At 33.2% G+C, this 22805-nt stretch overlaps 1 protein-coding gene, 1 non-coding gene and 1 pseudogene across 3 annotated transcripts; 2 read left to right on the forward strand and 1 right to left on the reverse strand.

Annotated features, from left to right (window-relative positions):
* Positions 1 to 13861: 13861 nt before the first annotated feature.
* On the forward strand, positions 13862 to 14998 carry LOC147535047 (auxin-responsive protein SAUR36 pseudogene; annotated as a pseudogene).
* Positions 14999 to 16537: 1539 nt separating this feature from the next.
* TRNAI-AAU (transfer RNA isoleucine (anticodon AAU)) lies at positions 16538 to 16611 on the forward strand. The gene has a single exon. It is a non-coding gene; the product is annotated as a tRNA-Ile (tRNA).
* A 375-nt stretch (positions 16612 to 16986) lies between these two features.
* On the reverse strand, positions 16987 to 20647 carry LOC147535049 (putative methyltransferase PMT17). 2 transcript variants are annotated; one of them, XM_086646932.1, is made up of 3 exons: positions 19937 to 20583; positions 18177 to 19893; positions 16987 to 17590 (listed from the first exon to the last, which is right to left on the reverse strand). In XM_086646932.1, coding segments are annotated over exons 1-3 (1938 nt in total). In that variant the 5' UTR covers positions 19938 to 20583; the 3' UTR covers positions 16987 to 17370. The 2 variants fall into 2 exon arrangements, with proteins under 2 accessions (XP_086503058.1, XP_086503057.1); XM_086646931.1 differs by having other exon boundaries at positions 18177 to 20647.
* Between the last annotated feature and the right edge of the window lie 2158 nt (positions 20648 to 22805).

The raw sequence follows: 22805 nt of genomic DNA on the forward strand, positions 1-22805 counted from the left end.
GCTTCATTATATCATAGTAATCTTTTGCACGCTATGTGTTTGATGATATGTTTGATTAAATTTGAATACATGTGTTTGTTGTCTGTATTCTTCAAGGTAAGATTTGATTAGAGATTTAAGGTTATTTTCTTTGCATATTAATTCCCCACTATAGAAGTGTTATCACAGTAATCTAATTTTTCAGGGTTCTGACTTGATCGTTACCTTGAAAGACATTAACGAGGGTTGACCAGATTTGAACATGGATTGGTCGCACATATATTTTCCCTTTATTGTTTTTTTTTTCATATCATTAGTTGTTTAGTTGAAGTTTGGTTCACAGGATGGCACCAAAATATCTTCAATTATGTTATAACCACACTCATAGTCGCTGAAATTTATTGGAAGCTAATCATGAAATCAATCCTTGTGCAATCTCTTATTTTTTTTTTATAAAGGTAAACTTAATTTTTTTTTGTAATTTCGTAAATTGTTGTTTTTGGGGTTTTATTAGAGAAAATTTTGTAGTTCGAGAATGATTTATAAAATAGTTTCCTCAATCTAAAATGATGATTCAACTCTGTTTAATCAATCCAGTATAAGTACTTGACAACCATTTTCGTGTCGGAGGCACGGCCTATATCCTAGTAGATTAAATTTGGTGATAAATAAAGATGTTAACCATGTTTGCTTTAATAGCAGAAGGTATGACCACATAGAGCTTAAAAGAGACACTCGATCCCACTAGATTTTAGCAAGAAATAATGCATGAATAGCCCAAAATCAGGACCTAAATGGGGAAGAAAACTCACCCGGAAAATTAATGTAAAAAAAAGAATCAATTGTTAAACACTTTTTTAAACTGTTGGCAACATTTATAGTCGTGTTGTTATAAACTTTTGACAAAATATATAATTGTGTTGTTATGAACTGTGATAACATATATAATAATTCCTGACTTATTATAAAATGTTGGCAACATATGCAGTTGTCCCGACTTGTTATAAATTGTTAACATCATATATAATACATTAGCCAAAATATTATTTTTTTCGTTAATGGTTTTGTCAAATACAAAGGATAATATGAGTACATTTTAATTTTTGTAAAAGACAAATTAAAAAACGCATTAGTCTAATTGTTTCCGTCGAAACAAAAACAAATCGAAAAATGTTTTAGCTAAAATGTTAGTGTCAGTCATGTGTTTTTCAAATGCAAAACATTTTTTACAAACCAATTTTTGAGCAAAAACGAATTTGTTCAGAAATTTACAAAATTGCTGCGAGCAAACTGAAATTGGTTCAGAAATTTTCAAAGTTGTTTATCATGTTGAATTTTGAGGGAAATTTTCATTTCAGAGTAAAGTAGTACTTTTACGATTTGAGTTTCTTAAATATTATTGAGGTTTGGGCCTAATTTCCTATTGTCCCCTAAATTTTGGATATTCAAGACGAAGGCCCAATTTCATGTTTTTTTGTTCCAAAGACACATTATCTTTTTGTCCTTCTAGACACCATATAAAGTTTGGAAATGCACTTGAAGGACAATTTTAAAAGCACTCTCATTTTTAATGTCGGAATTGCTCTTTGTTTAACCAATAATTTAAAAAAAAAAAACTATGACTTAGAATCTTAACGAGTTCAGAGAGAGTGAAGGGGAAGTGGGAACGCGAGCTGATTCAAAGCGCAAGGTTTCAATCGATATTTTTCTATCAAATCATCAATTTATTTTAGGTTTAGTTGTTTGAATCTCTGTATTGGTTGTTTGGAGTTGATTTTGATGGTTTTCATTAGATTTGGGAAAGAACTTTTTAGAGAGGAAGTACAAATTTCTCACTTATAGTTCAGCTTTGCTAGGGTTTATATATAGTTATCTTCATAATTATACTCATAAACAATAAAGGAAGGAGAATCTCATAATTTTTCAAGACATAATCTTACTTCTTAGTTACTTATTTTGCTGGAGTTTATGTTGAGTTTGCGAAGCTTTGCAAACTGGTTTTGCAAAGCTTTACAAACTGGTTTGCTTTACTTTGCAATCTGGTTTGTTTTGCAAAGCATTGCAATCTGGTCTGCTCTATTTTGAAATCTGGTCTGCACTGCTTTGCAATAAGATTAGTTTCGTTTTTTTTCCTATATCAGATAATTTACAAAAATGCCATAAGGAGCTGAAGCCTATAAAATGTTGATAAATCCTTTTTAATCAAAGTCCATATTTTTTAAGGAATAATGGCCAAATTTTTCCTTTTAAATTATCTTATCTTTTGACAAATAATCATTTGAAGATGACATGTTTCATAAAAAGACCGAGACATATTAGGTGTACAGACAGTTGGTCCAATTAAACAATTACACCTTCACATGAAGGTACTATTGGCGGGTTGGGTTGAACTCAGCCAGCTCCAACCTCCAGAGTCCAACCCACATCCTCACGTGAGGAAGCAACTGTACAACTGGGCTAACCATCTACATTTAGAATTTCCGGAAAAGATGAATGATGCACCATATATAGTTGATTTAAGGCCTATTCCTCCCGTCGTTTTGTCTGAGAAGTGCAAAGTTCATAATTTGCTTTTTCACTTGATTTTCCCTCTCGGTCCAAGAACTCATGTAGTTTATCGTAATTCGTGTTTTTGATGATTTTGATCCACTAGACTACGAATCACATTAAATTATATAAGGTTTATGTCCAAAGTCCAGGTACCCAGCTTTTCTTGCTCTCTAGCATTTCTCGCTAACAGATCCACTGAACTTTTCTTGGCCAACATATGAAATTACTTTAGTCCCTCTCTTTCCCTTGAAGGGTATAATAGTGACAATGAATGGCGAGCTCTGCAAAATGGTTCAGGCATAAAGGTTGAAGGAAACTCAACTGTCTTCTGGATTGAGCTAACAAGGTGCTCGAAAACAAAAATTACATAAAATTGAAAGAGATTTTTACTTAGTATTTCTTTTTTCAATCGCGGCGTAGTTTACGCGGAGATGTTGAATGTTTTCATTCAGACTGTCTATTACTAGAGTAAGAGAGTTTCAAGACTGAAGCATATAACCGAGTATTTTTTCGATAAGGCAAACCTACTTTAATAATACATCGAGTTACCTTATAGCTCATATTTTGAGGGTTTTTAGTAGTTTGTTCGTTCTTCTTCATCGTGGAGATACTTATTAAGACTATTTCTCGTTTACCTTTATTAGTACTTGACCCATATGTTACATATATACATTAGGCGTAGCTAAAGCTTTGACAAGTCCAGTAAGACGTAAGTGCTGTAGACACCTTTAATTGGCTATAGGCAGCCCCAAGCGCCTCTGAGGCGGATTTTTTGTGTCTAAGGCCGCCACCTTCTTTTGACTTTTTTTCCCACCCAATTAGTGAAGAAGAAGACTTGAAAAATAATGGGGCACCTTTGACCATTTAGGTGAGCTTATAGTTATCGAAACAATTTTTCATCTTCCAATATGCTAATTTCAACAATTCTAATTCTTTACATTTCTTCCTAGCTGCTTCTCCTGTAATAGGCACCCGGTTCATTGCTTTTAAGAGGTACAAATGAATGTAAACTCTTCTTCTTTTCTACTATAAGTTTTTTTTGACTTATGAGCACACGAAGCAACATGATTTATATAATTTTAGTTGTAGTTAACGACATAGGCTCCTCTATTTTGATCCTTTTGTTTCCGTTTCCTTCTTTATAATGGTTGTCACTACTATTAACAAGATTTGTTACATCAACTTTTCTTTTTGTTTAGGCGTTTGTCATATCAACTAGTACTTGTTCGAAATTTTAGTGAAGTAATTGTTATTTTATTTCCGTGATCTGTAATTACGATAATTTGTCGTTTTCTTGATTGTCTTATCTGCCGAAAATATATTTATCTTTTCTTATTTATTTTGATTGTATTACAGCAAATATGTAATCAAATTCCGACCACTGTTTCATATAATAAACAGGTAAACAACCATGAATTCGATACTTCTGAGTCATAATATATGATTTCACGTGTGCAAACGATAATGGGGTTCGGTATTTTAGGACAATTTCGTCGTTTAATAACTTGAATCTTAGCTTATATAATCTGTAATGCACTATTTTATTTTATTTTGTTCTTAAAATAAGTGAAGTGTTATCATCAGAACTTGCTTTAACTGAAAAAGCTAATTTACTAATTTTGTTTCCTCTTTTCGAGATTAAGCATGTGGACAGAGAGACAAATCGAGATCAACTGTTTAAGTACTATTTTGGAGTTTCTTAAGTGCATGCCCGCTTATCAACCTTTATAATCTTCGTATTTTTCTTTAAGTAGTCGGGTAAATTTGCTCTCTTTTGCAATTTATAAAAGAAAAAAAACAAATAAATATATTCATACTTTTTAGTTCATCGAAAAATATTAGGTTTTTGTTGGTAGATGAATATTGTGGAATAAAATAGGTGCAAATAGTTGATATTTGTTATCAAATTTATATGAAGTAACTATAACTTAATATAATTAAACTAGACATGAAAGCATAATTAGGGTGGTGGATTCATTTTGGATATAAAAAAGTTGATTATAGATATATTATAACCTCTGACATCAAAAGACAAATCAAGATTAAAAATAGTATTAACTTTTAAACATAAATTAACATTAGTATTACTTTATATTGTATGCTTGCTGAGCTACATAATAAGACAATATTTACATAATAATAATATTAATATATGTTGAAGAATGACAAAAAAGGAACCAATCCAGGTGTGAGGGAGGTGTACAAATATAAGTACAGAATAAAATAACATTAAAAGATATGAGAGTTAAGATAATAACAGATTAACAAAGACAAGATTATGATATAGTGCTAGAAAATATAAAGACAAAAAACAGATTATCTTAGTTCTGATCTAAATTTGTCTATTTGAGTAATTAAAATAAAACTATGCTATTACATCAATTTGAGTTGGCTCTTTTTTTTTTGCTTAGAAATATTTTGTGTTATTTAATATTTTTGTGATTGTCTCCTTTGATATCATGATAACACTAAGCAGTAAAAAATACTCATGAAAAGTAGAAGGAATAGATTATCGACTTATTCAATTTAACTCATGACTAACCCGAACTTGTTTAAAGACCAATTAAGACAATCTTAGATAACTAAAACAAGAATATTATGAGTTGATTAAGTTTATCTCTCTGATAATCAGGAAATTGATGGCAACCACCATAATGTATTATACTGTATTCCATTTTAATTAACACTTATTAATTAACAAGATTTTGTTAATGTTACAATCATAAGCACAAATCAAGGGGTTATGAAATAAGAAAGAACAACATCAAAATTATTCTGATTTGTTTGACCCTACCCGGATTTCGTGGATAAATTTTGTAGACAACAATCGTAATTGTCTATAGTTATACTAATTATTACAAAAAAAAACAAAAAAAAAATTCAAGCTTAGGTTACTGTATTTGTCATTGTTAATTCATAGTCGCATGTTTTAAGTATCATGTATGTGTTCTATTTATTTATTTTTGTATTTGAAGGTTTATGTTACATTATTGATCCAACGGGCATAGGGAGTAGTTCATATGTAGATAATCCAATGGTTGGTATTTGTTTTCTTGACTATTTTCGTAATCTTTTAAAGAACATTATTATTCCAAGTCTTGGTTTTTTCTTTTATTTTGTTAAGGTATTCCAAGTCTTGGTAGGATTTAATTTAGTTTTCTAATATTATTCCATTTAAATGATATAGATATCATTTTGGCACAATTTTTTGTGTGGCCCAAAGAAGATAAAATGGACCAGCCCCAACTAATAATTGAGTAATGGCATGTGAACTTATATGGTGTGGCCGTGTGGGAGAGGTGAAATGCGTCTGATAAATAGCATGTGTGTATTGCTAGTGTCCATTGTGGGGTATACATATACACACCGACCGGTCCACAAAATCTATTATATAAAACAGAAGGGAAAACGATGACTGGGACAAACATCCTTATTTAATTATGCATATTGTCTAGAAGTCCTTTTCAAAATTTAAAATATAGTCCTTCGTAGAAATAAAGTTACCTATTCAAAAAACAATAATCGTTTCCTTCTTAGAAATAAAATAATTAATTTAAGAAAACAAGAAACAAAATAAATTTCAAGGGTTAAAAAAAGAAATTAAAATCTCTCTCTCTCTCTTTCAATAAAGAAATTAAAGGGTATCTCTCTCTCTCAATAAAATAATAATTAATTTAAGATAAAAGAAACAAAAAAATAATACAAAAAAATAATAACTAATAAAAATCTCTCTCTCTCTCAATAAAATATAACAATAAATTTCGTAACATTTGAATAATACAAGTGTCCGTGCCCTACGACACGAGATATACCTTAGTCTATATAATAAAACAGAAGGGAAAACGATGACTGAGACAAACATCCTTTTTTAATAGAGGATATTGTCTAGAAGTCTTTCTCAAAATTTAAAATATAGTCCTTTGTAGAAATAAAGTTACATATTTAAAACACAATAATCGTTTCCTTTTTAGAAATAAAATAACTAATTTAAGAAAAAAAAGAAACAAAATAAATTTCAAGGGTTTAAAAAAAAGAAATTTAAATCTCTCTCTCTCTTTCAATAAAATAGTAACTAATTTAAGAGAGAAGAAACAAAAAATAATAATGACTAATAAAAATCTCTGATCTCTCTCGATAAAATATAACAATAAATTTCGTAACATTTTATTGATACAAGTGTCCGTGCCCTATGGCACGGCATATACCCTAGTCTCTTTAATTACTTGTTCTTTCAACGAAAAAAAAACTAATTGGTGGTTTAACTTGTGTTCTCTACACAATACAAACAATAACGGTTTAGATTAACTTGAATTTGGTTCTAGAACGTTTGTTTTTGGTCTGACTCCTGGTGTCTGATTCGTTTGGATGACTGAATCAGACTAATTTTTAGTCCAGCGAGTCAGATGATTTCAAATTTAGTCAAATTAATCATGTTAGATTCAGACACTAAAAAAGAATTATAATTAGTTAAATGCCACACGTACCTTTTGAGGGGACGTTAAACAAGTGGTTGTGGCGCCACCAATCTTTATTTTGTAACGGCCAAACAGAAATGATCCATGTTGCCTGCTTCAGATAAAATTACCTACCAGATCAAAAAATCATAATGGTGGTCAACGGGTCGTGTTGTGACGGCAGGGCACGCTTGATAGTTGTGGGGTGGCGTGCCCAGAGCACAAAAGGTATGGCACGAAAACTCCCCATAGCAACAGCTAGGCCATTGAGGGTCGTTATCGTGGCGTTTCCATACGTTGTTGTGCCACGCCATGGCGAATGGTCTGGGCGTTTCCAGTCCATTCGCCAATACTTAAATTCTTCATTTTATTTGTAAACGAAAGATAACAAAATATAGCACTTACCTTTCCCAAGTGGAACATTGTGGTATTTTGTTTAAATCCTTACATGTATTTCTTTTCCTTTGTTTATTTGGTGATGATCATTTATCTTTTAGTCTTTTAGATGTTGGATTATATTACCAACTAACGGTTTTTACTTTGTTTTCTTTTATTCGTAAAAATTAATAATTAGTTTCAACAAGGTGTTAGTAATATTTTATAAAATTAAAATAATTCATTTCTAACGGGTTAGCATCGTCGTGACAGGTCAGGAACAGTAGGGTCGTGGTGGACCGTGTTGTTGTTCCTATCGTGACGTGGTTGACGTATTTGAGAGCTTAAAATCCTAGACTTGTCACGGGTCGGCACGGCGCGCACTAATCATTTCATGCTCTATCGTTTTGCCTTATAAACGGGTCATGTTGGTGTAGAAGGACCGACACGTCCATTGACCACCACTACAAAAAACCATCATAAATCACGCTCAGATCCTATTCGCCTTACCTAATATTAATAAGGTAGCTGGATCATATAATATACCGAATCCCAACAAGATACACATAACATAAATTAAGATATAATTAGATTAAACAAAAATTGATCGAGAAGATATGCTAGTTTGGTTCCGACGGTCTTAGATTTGCAGAAACAAAACCCAGTTTATGTCGAGAACAATATCAATCACATTGATTTGGTTCAGCTTTGCTTGAGTTTACTAGGAGCCATAATAGACACCTAATCAACCGAAATAACCAATTAAACTAATTACAATCAGCATAAATTTCATGTCAACAAGGCACAAGTTACACCTAGAGAGAGAGAGCTTTAGGAGTGGATCTTAAGAAGGGCCACGACTATGCTCGATTTTCCCTACAATTAATTAATTTTTAATCGTTAATTAGATGTGATTAAGTTATAGTACTAATATACTTAGGAACTCTAAGACACCATTTTTAGAGCATTAATTATATGTAAATCTCTTTCATTAATCACAAAGATACACTTGGTCTTGGTCTTGTATGTAAATGTGTGTGTTCAAGATTCAATATTGGAGTCTTGGAGACTGCAGGATATGTCTATAGCTTCCTTCTAGTTTGTTTAAAAACATCATGAATGTGTCAACTCAAAACTATTAAGTCAAATACTATAAACTACCTTCAACAAAAAAAAAAAAAGTCAAATACTATAACTAGATATTCATGAAGCAAATAGAATCAATATAACTTGGGACGCCAAAGTTTAGGATGGTTAATGGAAACGAGAAGAGCTCTTTCTTTGTTCATAATTAAGACAATCCATAATTTTAGTGGTTATGTTAGGTGGTGTCAAAAGATATCTGTTTAAAATAAGTAGATAAAGTTAGTTTTGCTCTCTCTCTCTCTCTCTCTCTCTCATTTATCATTAAAAAAATTCGGTAGCAACAATCTAATGATGATGTTTGTAATCGTAATTGATTGGTTAACTGAGGTAAGATCATAGCACTTTCTGGCGTGATTAAACTATTACTCGACATGTCATACATAATAATCCTTTTGCTTAACAATGAATCCATTAATTAACAATATTTACATAAAGTAATAAACGTCATTGTACTTTAATATATTAATAACCGATAAGTACGGGCGTAAAAATGGTACTATATTATTTGTTTAACTAATAATTAATCTATGAATTTTATTTAGGTAAATTTTGTATGTATCGATGCCTTAAAATGCGTGTTTCCTATTTGAGAGAATTGCAGCATAAATCAAGCGCTTACCTTGAATTTTTCTTACAAATACATTTCAAAATTGACTAATTATTTAAATAAAGCTCAATTTGAACCAGGTATTAATTGGGGGAGGTAATTGGAGTCTTAATTTTATTTCTAATCCCTTTGTGTCACTAAAGTCTTTGTCAAGTTGGTCAAGTCAAACTTTCCAAAAGGTTTTAGCTTTCATACATTGTATCCATTTTCTTTGTATATGAATCGAAATCTTCAATTTTTGTATACTACTAATATATTTACAAATTAAGAAAGGAAGGTTGTTTAATTTTCTCTTTATAAATCTGGTTCGGAACATACACCGACCGAGATGTCATTGGGATGATAGTACGACATAGTATCAAGATTCATTAACTTTTTTTTTTTTTTGCAAGGAATTCATTTTGAAAAAATTAATGTTGAAATGGTGATTAGTCTCACCATTCCGATGCTTTCTCTCCAGATCAATGCTTTCACAGTTGTTATGTGAACCCCGTTCAGAAGGTACACGGTTGTCGACCCATTCTGTCCAATTACATTTTCATCTGCCAAGATTAGAAGTTAAATTAAAATACTTTCACAATGTTGGACTAAAATTAAAAAGGATCAATTTGAAATATTAAGAAGTACGCACGCGGTCCTACCAGAGGTCTAGATTCGGTTCGATAACGTTTCAACTTTCAACTAGTATGATTAAAACACTTGTATTTTGTGGGACCGATATTTTCAACAATAACTCGTAACTGTTAAAATCCGTAGGACCCCCGCGTTTTTCCTCCTCTACTTTAAAAAAGAAAACGTTATGTCGGGCGCCGTAATCTGTACGGACGTCTAACTATCCAAATCACCTTGTTATAAATCCTAGTCCTTAATCTATGATGTAACGAGTATCCAACGGCTGTTTAGGGCTTAAAATCAAGTTGTCCCAAGGGACACTCAAAGGACAAGACAAATGCTAAACGAAGCTGCATAATTGCTTCATAAAGTTATTTGCTAGACACAACCATTTAATTTTTATTAAATTGCTAAACAACACTAAAGATCGATTTATTAGTTTTATCTAGCAAATAATTTTTTGAATCTTAGATTGCCAAATATAAACTATGTTTTAACTTCCCAGAATTATTTACTAGACACAATTTTTCTTTTATTAAATTATCAAACAAAAATAAACGTGTTATCTAATATTTAAATAAAATACTTGAACGTGTTATAGGTTTTAAAAAATATACATTATTTATATGTAGTATGATTTTATGAAATATACATTATTAAAGTTTAAACTAAGCTTAAAAATACACATAGTCATTTTATGTTGTATGATTTTATGAATATCCATGGGATTTTTTTTGTTGAAAATATATCCGTTAGATTTTTTTTTGTTGAACAATATCCGTTGGACTTAGATAAACCAAAATTCTAATCTATAAATACCCGTTGGACTTGATAAACCAAAATTCTAATCTATAAACACTATTTGATTTAATGAAATATACACTATTAAGGTATAAACTAAGCTTGACTAAGTCATAGTAGTTAGGGTTATAGAAGATACTTGGTGATTTTATGTATGATTTTATGAATGAATATCCGTTGGGACTCTTTTTTGTTGAAAATATACTTGTTGATGAGGAACCAAAATTTAAACTAAGCTTGACTAAGTCATAGTTATTAGGATTATAAAAGATACTATCTCTATCTCTTTGAACCCAATATTTTTTGAGAAAAAATTCGTTATATTTGATTTTTTTTTCTTTGGATGTTACCTCAAATTATAGCTTGGAATGCTCTGAATTGGAATATAATATTTTTTTGTTATTTGTTAATATTTGGTTAACTTTTTAGTTTAATGTTCGAATAAATTTTATTTATGAATAATTAATTATGGTAATAGAAATTTGAATTTTGAGAAAAAAATTGATTATATTTGATTTTTTTTTCTTTTAGTGTTGGATTTAGCAATTTAAGACAAAATTCAATTAATTTTATTTAGTTATTTTGTGTAATAATTTTTTTAGAGTTGTGTATATAATGGAAGAGAGATTCAGTTATACTTGATTTTTGGTGTTGGTGTTGGTTAGCAATTTAGGACACAATTTTAATTAATTTTATTTAGTTATTTTTGTCTAGTAGTTGTCCTTAGCAAAACTGAAGTTGCATATAGTAGCATCCAAGGACAAAGGAATGAAAAAATGACCACTATAACCTCCAAGCCGTAATATTCACGTTTGTCCTATTAAAGTTGTTAAAGTTTGCAAAATCCTAACTTTCTTTTTAACGAATTTTTGCTTTTCCTTGTTTCTCTTTCCTTTTGATTGAAGCTATAACTCAATTTAAGCATGATCTTCAAAACTTGAGGGTGACATACGATAAGTAGAATATACTACTTTATTAAGATATCAATGATGATACAAATGTAGTTATGACAGATATATAGGTGATTCAGTTTATATGGAGTGTTTTCTGAAACTTTTGGCGAGTTCAGTCGCCTTTTGTATATTTAAATTATGTTTTTATAACCAGTCTAGTTTAGTGACTTCCACGAGTTCATAATTATTTTTGAATTCAAATTTCTCTCAATAATATGTGCAAGCTAAATCATCTTAGTACATGCTAATTTTAGATTAGCTTTAATCCCACTAAGAAAACGATTTGAGTAAAGACGCATATAGTTAGATTACCACTAATAGTTACTCTTGTAATGGACAACCTATAAATATAAATATGACATTGGAATAAATGGTAGAATAGAGTACATTACTCTTACGAGTAAGACATAGAACATGGTAAATGAAAGACAACTTAGTTATGTTAGGTTAATCCTACATTGGTTGTGGAAGAGGCATGGGGTGCGCTAATTAGTGTGGGAGAAGTCTTACCTCTTGAGCTAGTTTTTGGGGGGTGAGAGAGGCCCAAGACCACCCAACACTGGTATCAGAGTCCGGGTTACAATAAGTCTCGGCTCAATAAGTATTGAAGGTAATAGCCAATGTGTGAGGAGGAGATTGTTAGGTTAATCCCACATTGGTTGTGGAAGGGGCAGGGTGCGTTAATAAGTTTGCGAGAAGTCTTGTCTCTTGAGCTAACTTTTGGGGTGAGAGATGCCCAAGACTATCCAACAAGTTACTTATTGTATGTCATGTGTTGTCACACGCGCAAGACCGAGACTATTTGACATATGGGAGATTTAGGGGATGCTATCAGGGGCGGAGCTACTGGTGGGCTGAGCCGGGCTGCAGCCCGGGTCTTCCCACCAGTAACTTGTACTTTATGTTGAGCACTTGAGCTTGTCTTAAATGAATGAGCACTTGAAGTTACGAGCAAAAGGCTTTACCAGCTTAGTTGGTAAAGTGCGTGAAATGTGCCCATGAGATCCGTGTTCGACTCTCTGCATCCCCAATGTTTTCCCTTTTTTAACAACTATAACTTAAATTCTTTTATTAACATCAATTACTATAACTTAAATGCAATTTCTTCACTTGTTCAAGGATTATTTCAAAGTTTAATTTTTGTGTATATTTCTTCTCTCTTAGAGAGTCGTACTAAATTTTTTATTTTTTCGTACAAAGATTCCTATTAGTATTAAACACAAATAATGTCTATTTTATACGAAAATAAAGATATGGATCAAATAATGTCCATTTTGCACAATGATTATGATCGTTTATATAATTCTTTTTCTATGCGACATTTTTCAGGTGCACGAATATTTGTAGTTACTGAATTAATAGGTGTTGTATAGAAATTGAAAATTTTTCTGAACCCTTGATATAAATTCAGCCCGTCCCAACTCAGATTCCTGGCTCCGCCTCTGGATGCTATGCAACACAAAAAACAAGTCATTGGCAACTACATCCCCAAACTAGTTGACTTAAACTTTTACTTGCTTAGATAGTGAACTATAACTAATTTATAGCATGAAATTGGTTCAGGTCGTAGTCCTCAAATTCAATATTTAGCATGAAATTGGTTCAGGTCGTAGTCCTCAAATTCAATATTTAGAGTAAGGAAGAGAGAGTATTATTAGTACATGTGTGAGTCTGTTTAGTTTTGTTACAAAAAGAAATTCCTTATAGTGGTAAAAAAGAATCAAAACTAGGAGCAATAACTTAATGAAGGCTGAAATAGAGTTTTCATTTACCATTATAGAGGTATATTTTCAACAAAATAAATAAATATAAATATAGTTAGTGGGGGGGGGGGGGGCAAGTTGTAGAATTTTTAAGAAAGATGGCGTTTAAATGCATTTGAGTTTGGTCTAACGGCCAGACCCAATTCTCAATTTCCATAATCTCGAAATTATTATCACTAATTACCACGTTAATTTTGCTAAAGCGTTTTCCCAAATCATTTCTACCATCCGACTGTTTTAGTTAGAGATCTTGGCACGTGGGAGACAGTCAAACTGATTTGTAACCGTTTGACATACAAGTTCAGAGATGATTGCCACGTGTTTCCATCACATACGAAACCATACCTGACAGATATTAATGACTGACACACAATTTAACGTCCTAATGCTCATCTGACTTTCTATTCTACTAGATATAAACGCCAAGTGTCTGAGACCGTTGATTTATACGACTTTCTCTCTCTAGATGAGTAGTAGTTTGATATCGTGACGACTATTCCTCTCTCGGGAGTTTTAAAGGCGCCATTGTAAGTATTAATAGCGCCTCCCTCAAGGTGGAGAATTTGTGACTGAAGAAGGCGCCTGTAACACTCGCCTTTGAAACTTCTTTTTCCTCAAAGTCCTTATAAAATGGCACAAACCTCTTCTTAATTGAAACCTGATTCATTTGTTTTCAATTCAAGAATCTCTCTTTCTACTTTCTCCACTACCATCTACCACCACTTAGAGAGAGAAAGTTACAGAAAAACAGAGGATTTGTTCAATTAGGCTTCATTTGGTTTTGGTGGATATTAACAGAAGATATAGTAGATTCAATAAGGCTTGATTGGATCAGATTTGGATGAAAATCTCATTTCTTTCAATCATTTTTCCTCAATCTACCCATGTTGTCAAAAATTCAACTTTCTCTTTCTTCCCTCACCATGTCTCTGTAGCAGATCCTGAGCCTTGCTCTTGAAAATTATTACGTACCCACTTCTCTCTCTCTCTCTCTAATCCCACTATCTCTGCTATCTTACTCTTTCTCTGTCTAGAAAACAAAGATGAGAACAAGAGGATTCAAGCTTGGGCGAAGAATTTGTCGGGTATTCAAATGGGTAATAAGACCCAGAAGAAAACAACCCGGCTACAATTTACTATTACAAAGAGATCCGAGAACCCATCATCAAAAAAGCAAGACAATGACGAAAATATGCAATTTGGGTAGGTTTTTAAAGCGAGGAGCTAAAGGACTCTGTTTTTCTTCTCACAAGCCAAAGAGTAAAGAGTATGCTCTCTTGGGTCATGATGATCCGTTTCATAACCCAAAACCCGTTTCAGTACCCAAAGGACATTTGGCTGTTTACGTGGGTGATAAAGACGACGATTATCGTCGGGTCTTGGTTCCGGTTATTTATTTTAACCACCCGTTATTTGGTGAGTTATTACGAGAAGCAGAAAAGAAATACGGTTATGAACATCCCGGTGGAATAACCATTCCTTGTCGAATTTCTGAGTTTGAAAATGTAAAAACAAGAATAGCGGCTGGTCGTTGCTAAACGGAGCCGACAATTTCACATTTTCAAGTGTTCCACTGTCGTGTGCGATGGCGTAGAGTATTATGTTGAATTAGTCTGATTATGATGTGACTGATTAGAAAATATTAGCTTATTAGTGGGTTCTTTCATTAAGTTTTTTTTGTCCTCTTTTACAATTTTTTGTTAATAGTGGTGTAACAGAGGATTTTAAGTATAAATGAAAGGACTTCTCTTTTAGGTATTTTATTCAAGAGTCATTTACCATTACTCTTTTTTTCTTCTTTTCTGTTGAGCTCATTTACCATTACTTATTTTTTTGTTGAGCTCATTTACCATTACTTTGTTATCATAAAAGTAAGTTGAGTTGGGGATCTACTCCACCTTACAATAGGAGTATGGGACCACCCATGTTAAGTTGTCTCCCACCTTATGGTTCGTTTTCTTAAACTTGCAATTAAATGTGGAGATATAATCAAAAGAATATAGATATAGGACATAATTTTTTATCTTTTCTCGTAGCATGATCATACATGAATGTTCACTAAGACATGAGCATTCTAGACCAAAAGGTTATTGTATGGGTTCTCTATTAGAACGATTTGTAAATTTACAACTTAAAATAACTGATTGGCTAGAATATGATAATTTCTCAAAAAAGATGTAACACATTTGAAAATTATATTTGATCTTGAGGAAAAAATGTTGTACAAGATTTTGTTGGAGATATCTTAGTAAAATTTCTTTTACCAAATTTCTTTTACCAAGATAAGGAGGTTTCTGTGAAAACTTAACTATCTAATTCATTCTAAGAGATCTAACTCTGATAATTTTGTTAGGTGTTTATACCGCTTGATCAATCTATTAGGTCACTACAAAATACAAATTCTTCAACCTTGTCAAAAACTACCACTGTTCGACTTCTGAGGACACCACTTTGTTTCCTTATTTTTTCTAGTTTGTGCTAAAAGTGGTTGTATGCTAAATTGTTATTTCTTATTAAGGACTAAACTGTGAGCCCGAAAGATTAAGGGATTGAAGTATGAGAGATTGAGCTTATGAATTAAAGATGCAATTTACTAGATTGTCAAAGTTTGACGCCTACCAAGCAAGCCCATAAAAGCATAGAGGACGCATACTTTGTATCTCAAATTTTAAAGTTTAAGTACCCATCAAACCTCCTTGACAAAAAAAAAGTACCCATCAAACCCTATCAATTCTTTAGATAGAGCCCCCTTTCAAATTGTTCTTATCTTTCTCCTTTCTTTTCTTTTCAATCTTTGGATTTAAACATTCTTATCTACTTCTAGAAAGAGATGGTTACATTAATCTAAATCTCAAAGTGGACAAATATGGCACCCAAACTTTATAGACAAATTGCATATTGTTTCCCATTTGCCCCTCCTACTGATCAAAGCTTTTGATTTTGGTGTGAGGTAGCACTAATGATTAGAAATGTCTTTTTTGACCATGCTATTGATTGTGTTTACATTAGTATGAATAATAAACCTAGTAGACTGTTTCAAATTATATAAAACTACACATACTATCAATCCCTTACTTGTACGAAAAATGTGTCACTAAATAAAATACACAAGTAAAGAAGAATAGTACATATGGTGCCCAATCTGAAGCATTAAAAATAGATAAAAACCCGAAGAACTAGTTACTACTCTTAAATCTATCCTACGTATAGCCATAGAAAGGTCGGACTGTCTACTTGTTTGGGAAAGTTTAATCTTCATTCAATTGTATCCATTAATGGATGCAAAATAAATGTATTGGCCTATTAGCTCAGTTGGTTAGAGCGTCGTGCTAATAACGCGAAGGTCGCAGGTTCGAGACCTGCATAGGCCACAACTTTTTTTTTCATGCTTTTCGTAACACTCTATGCCTGAATTTTCATAAGCACCCACGTCTGCTTTGCTTCGAATCATATTGTGTTTCAAAATGATATCCATGATGAGAAATAATTTCAAACAAAATTACTAGCACTCCTTTCTCCTACATTTTGTAACGCTCTTATTTAGGCGTCGAATTCTCCTAAGCATCCACGTCTTCTTTACTTCTCGTAGAAATTAAGATTGTTCTAACTTGGAAAGAATAGATGCTATTGTGTTTCAAAATGATATCCATGATAAGAAATTTCAAACATAATTACTAACACTTCTTTTTTCGGCAAAGGCGTTATAAACGGGTGCAAATTCAATGTAAGAAGAACAAGAAATTGAGTGAAGGCAACTGGTCTAAGATTTCCCTTCTTATTTCTCAAAGAAATTTATGATGACATGAAAAATTGAACCATAAATAACATGGGAAAAAGAAACCCATAGAGTTTCACTACAAAAAAAAAAAAAAACAGTACTAGAGAGAGAAAGTTCCAAAATTTAGACTAAGTTTACAACTCTGCAGATGTTGATTTGCATGAAGTATATCTTGCAGCTACAAAATTTGCTCTGTCATCTCTTTAATGGCAGCTAGAAGCTCTGATTTGAATATCCATCAAAATTTTCTCTTATGATCTCTTTAATGACTTCTTGGGCTTGGGCCTCGACCAAACCCCATGAAGTCCATGAGCCCAAATTGGAAAGAAGATTTCTGTTGTTTCTTTATTTGCTAATGAGAAGATTCAACTGTCCAATAAGTTTTAACAGCAACAAGAATTTTCTCTGATTCAAGAGGTCCAAGCTCATTATCCACAATCCAACTCTTCCATCTCATTCTCTCTGCTAAATTTTTCACATCAACAAGTACATCCACGGAGTCTCTTATTATCACCATCCCTTCTGGCCTTAGTATTCTATCCATCTCCAATAGTATGAACTTCATATCACACCTGCAATTTAAGAAAAATGAAACCCATAAGCATACTAATTTCGATTGTTCATTGACGATTTCTATATGACCCATTTGTAACATTTTTTACTTACACCATGCTTATACACTATTCAATGTTAAACTGAAGTTTTATCAGTAAAGCACTTAGTACCACATTGCTCCAGGAAGACCTTCACCGTGTCTATGAAGCTATATATGTGCCTCTCTGCTACAGGGAACATGGTTCAAATCGTACGTTTCAAAAACGAAACCACCTTGTCTAGTCGATAAAAAGCTACACCATTTGGTGGGTTTGACCTTCTGGTTGGTCTAGTGCAGAAGCCTTGGTGGTCAACGGTAGGCCCATGCCAAGAAAAAGCTTTGTAACCTGCGGAACTAGGCTAGTGGGTCTCGCAGGTTGCTAAATCAAGGACAATACGGTTTTGGTCTTGAAACATGTGCTAGATCACTATCATATAGATCTATTTACTTTTATCATAGAATTTTCTTTGTATCATGTGAATTTTCAAGAAAAATGGTTTATGCGTAAGTGCTGGTAAAGACTAAAAACAGGTTATTTAAGAAGAGTCGAATTCTTTTCGTACCTGTGCTGGTAAAGACTAAAAACACCACTCGCATGAATAAGATCATATGTTCTTGGGTAAGTCGAGAACGCTTCACACCAATCTTGATATGTGCCGATTAATCCTCGCTCATAAATAACACCTAATGTATCTTCATTTGAAGTTAAATTGGAATTTGGAATGGCGGGAACCACATTCATCACCCAAACAGGATCTTTCAATAATGCAGTAGCAAATCCTCCAAAGAAAGCGTTCATATCCATTACATTTCTGAATCGATTTTCAGAAAATGAATCGTTCGTGATCTTCTTATAATGCATTACCCGATACTTCCATATCTCAGTATCCTCATGGAATTTAACAGCATTAGGTATTGAATCTAAACCATTGCGAATTCTAGGAGGAATATCGTGTACACGACTAGGCCATCTAGTCAATAACCCACCTGCAATTTCATCAGAATTGTTCACTTTTGGTAACGGAGTTATGCAAGTTTCCAATTCTTTATACCAAGCAGAATCAGCTTCATCTGTCTTTTCACAGATTGGTGTTGTTTTATATACTTTCTTGAGCTTCAAACAGTAAACATGGTTGATAGGTTTCTGCCAAATAGCAAGATCATCTTTCTCAACTACTTTCTTCCAACAAAGGCTTCGAGCGATTTCTTCAATTCTAACTTGTTCTTGTTTAACTTCTTCTTGATCTCTTTTCCAAGATTTCCAATTTTTCTTCCATCTAATTGGAGGACCTGAAAGCACCCAAAACCCACCTGGTCTTAAAACCCTATCAATCTCAATCAAATATAAACCATCATATAAATGCCATGGAATCAAACAACGCGAACAATGAGCGAGATCGAAAGCTCTAGCTGGGTAAGGCATTCTTTGTGAACCAATGACTCCAATCATGGCAGGAAGTCCTCGTTCTAAAGCGAATTGAATTTGTGCTGCGTGGGTATCTCTCGGTGCCACCGACATTGTTAAAATTCCTCTTTCTAACAATGAAGCACCAAAACTTGCAACCCCACAACCAGTATCTAGTGCTGTTCTAATAGTTCCACCTTTTAGAGAGATAAAGCTATTAATCATGTTAACATAAGAATCAGCTCCATACTTAAACATAGTACCTCCTCCTGGAAATCTAAACCTATCTCCTTCAAACTTGACCCAATTTTGTTCTGATTTTGCAACACTTAGTTCTTTCCTAGGGATATTATCATACCAAGCAAAATCTTTGCTTTTTGGCCACTTGAAAGGGGATTTGTAATTCTTTGGAGGAGGAATCAAACATGATAATACTTCTCCTTTTTCAGGGCAATGTCTTTCTTTACTTTTCGACATCCCTCGGTTGTATTTCTTCCCTCTATTCGGGTCTTGACATGGTGTGTAATCAGTGTAATAACTCCTACAAATTGGAAACTTCTTAGACTGTTTTCTCTCATTGATACTCTCTCTATGATCATCTTTCCAGTCGAGTCTTCCGTTACTCACTTTAGGAGCAGCTTCAAAGCGTTTTCCATCCCCACCCACTTCAGAATCACCTTCGAGACGGAGTTTTTCATCAATACCCGCTTTCGGATCATCTTCAAGATTGGGTTTTTCATCAGTACTCACTTTAGGATCATCTCCAAGATTGGGTTTTTCGTTAATAATCACTTTAGGATCATCTTCAAGATTGGGTTTTTCGTCAATACTCACTTTAGGATCACCTTCAAGATTAAGTTTTTCCTCCATACCCACTTTAGGATCATCTTCAAGATTGAGTTTTTCATCAATACCCACTTTAGGATCATCTTCAAGATTGAGTTTTTCATCAATACCCACTTTAGGATCATCTTTAAGATTGAGTTTTTCATCAATACCCACCTTAGAATCATCTCCAAAATTGAGATTTTTATCACTACTCACTTTAGGTTCAGCTGCTAAATCAAAAGGAATCGTTAATGGTGGTGATTGGGTAAATGAAAAAGAGTTTTTTGGATCTGGTATGCTCTGATTAGAAACCTGGAAATAATTTGTGGGAGAGACATTTGTATTCTGGGGAGCTCCAAAAAGGTAGATTAAAACACAGAAACCAGTAATAAATGAAACCCATATTAGGGTTTTGAAATTTTGTATCATCCATTTTAGATTGTAACGGAAGGGACTTGTTGAACTATAACCTTTCACCATCAAAACAAGGAAACAGAGGAAGTTCCAAGCTTTTTAACTAATAAAATTTGACCTGGTTATAGAAGAGTGGTCATTCTAAAACAGTACAAATATAACCAACTTTGAAAATTTCCAACATTTTTAGCATATGACTGATCTGGTTAGTGACAAACATTCTGTAGTGGAGTTTTAGATTGTGTGGATAAACACTAGAGAGGGGACAACATGAGTAGAGGAGATGAAGATAACATAAAGTATTGCTCAAAGTTTAATGTGGAAAAGATGAAAAAAACCACATCTTTTCCCTAAAAATGTTGCAGGCGCACTAGTCCCAAAAATCACCTAAGAGCATCTTCAGCCTCAGCCGGGCGGAAGCCATAATTTTGAAATTATGGACTCCGCCCGGCGCTCCAAGAGGCTGGAGCCTCTAGCTCAGTCGCCCCTAACATTAGGGGCGACTGAAGCTAGGCCCCAAGTGACCGTTGGGGCCCCCAACGGTCACTTGGGGAATGCCCCTAGCCGTTGGATTCGCTCCAACGGCTAGAAATGGGTCCAACCCCTATAAATAGGGGTTGGACCCATTATTCATCTCCAACACTCTTCATCTCACTTTCTTTCTCTCATTCTTGCAACTTCCATCCTCTCCATTTCATTTCTATCTCTCTTTCTTTCAATTTTTTTTATCTTTTCATTTGTTCACCCATGGATCCATTAGACATCAACGAATTCGATAACCAAAGTTATATGGAAATGTTGTCCCCTAATTCTACTTACCCGTCGGCTCAATTAGGAGTTGATGATTATGAAGTATGTGAGGATTCTTGCGTGCAAGGAGGGACAACTTCGACAAAGATAATTAAACGGGAACCATATAAGACGGATGAAAATATTTTACTTGCTAATTGTTATTTGAGAATCACATTTGATGCGGTTGTCGGAAATAGTAAAAAATATAAAGTATTTTGGCAAAATATATCGGATGAATATAATGCGAGTGCAAAGTTTCAACGCACACTTAGAAGTTGTAAATCTCGTTTTAGTGAGATAAGCTCGGAATGTCTAAGTTTTATATCGACTTTGAGGATAATAAATAAAGTTCCAAAAAGCGGAGAAAACGATTATGACCGGGTAATTATTTCTAACTTTTTAATTTCTTTTTATCTTTTCACTTCATTCATAATATATACTTGTATATATTTTGTTTATTTCAGTTACAAAGAGCTATTGAATTGTATAAAAAAATCATCAAGGTAAAGGGTTTAGGTTCCTACATGTTTACAAAATTTTGATGACACACAACAAGTGGATGGCAGACATGCCAGGAGAGTCAACATCCGGCAAAAGAGATTCTAATACCAACCCATCGGAAGAAAGACCAATTGGTCGTAAACAAGCCAAAGCAAATGCAAGAGTTGGCGAACCATCCACACATTCTACCGCTTCAAAAACTCCCAATGAGGGATATTGGGAAAAAAAAGATGAAGAATCCCAACAAAGATCAACAAGTTTGAGTGAAGTTGTACGGGTTCAACAAGAGACCCTAAAGGCGCAACAAGATTTTCTACAGGTGTAAACGGAGTTGGCTAACCGACAATATGGGATGGACTTAATGAAAATTGATGTTAGGTCTCTCGACGAACATGCTCAACGAATGCTTTTAGCGGCGCGAGACGCTTGGTTCAACGGTCTACCACGAGACCCAGTAAACCCCTTCTAGTTATTTTTAATTAATTTTTCTAGTGTTGTTTAGTCGTATTTAAGTAGTTTTAAAATTTTAATCAATTATTAGTTGTAATCGATATATTTTTAATTGAATTTTATTAGTAAATTGAGAAATTTCTAATTCAAATTTTCTGCCTCAAGAGAGGCTGAGGCTGGGGCTGGAGCTGAATTTTGGAGGCTGAGCTGAAGCCAATAATTTTAGGTGAAAAAGTGATTTTTTCGGCCTAAGACAGGCTTGGATTGGAGATGCTCTAAAACCTTAGGCTTAAAGAAAAGTGTCACCCCTTCAACATATAATCTATATTATTTTATTATAGTAATAGAAATAGGACAGAGAGATAAATCTGACCCATCTATTTTGTTGAGAGTTTGATAAAAAATAGATCCAACAGCTGATATAGTTTTTTTTTTAATAGCAAAGACTAAATATTTTGTTTAATATGTTATATATTTTTCTCCTCTCTTTCTTCAACTTCAAATTAAAGTATTTTCTCAAATCACAATTATATGTGATCTATCTTAACGACATTGCCAAGAATGTAGCACGTCTGAAGGACGCAACAAAAACTTAATCCAATTTAGAAGAACAGAGCTAAAATGAAGAAGATAAGATTTATAAACCACATCTGAAGGTTGACAATCCCACTCTACGTCAATGCATTCCCTTGTATATAATACATAATGATTTGTGCAACACACTACGGTATTGTTCTTTAACGAAAACGTATTTTAACAATTTTTTATTTCTGTACTTACCAAAAATCTGGTGACTCGCATA

This window comes from Eschscholzia californica, unplaced genomic scaffold (assembly GCF_041429995.1).
Source record: "Eschscholzia californica isolate CP2 unplaced genomic scaffold, dmEscCali1.0.p SCAF_6, whole genome shotgun sequence".
Classification (NCBI taxonomy): domain Eukaryota; kingdom Viridiplantae; phylum Streptophyta; class Magnoliopsida; order Ranunculales; family Papaveraceae; genus Eschscholzia; species Eschscholzia californica.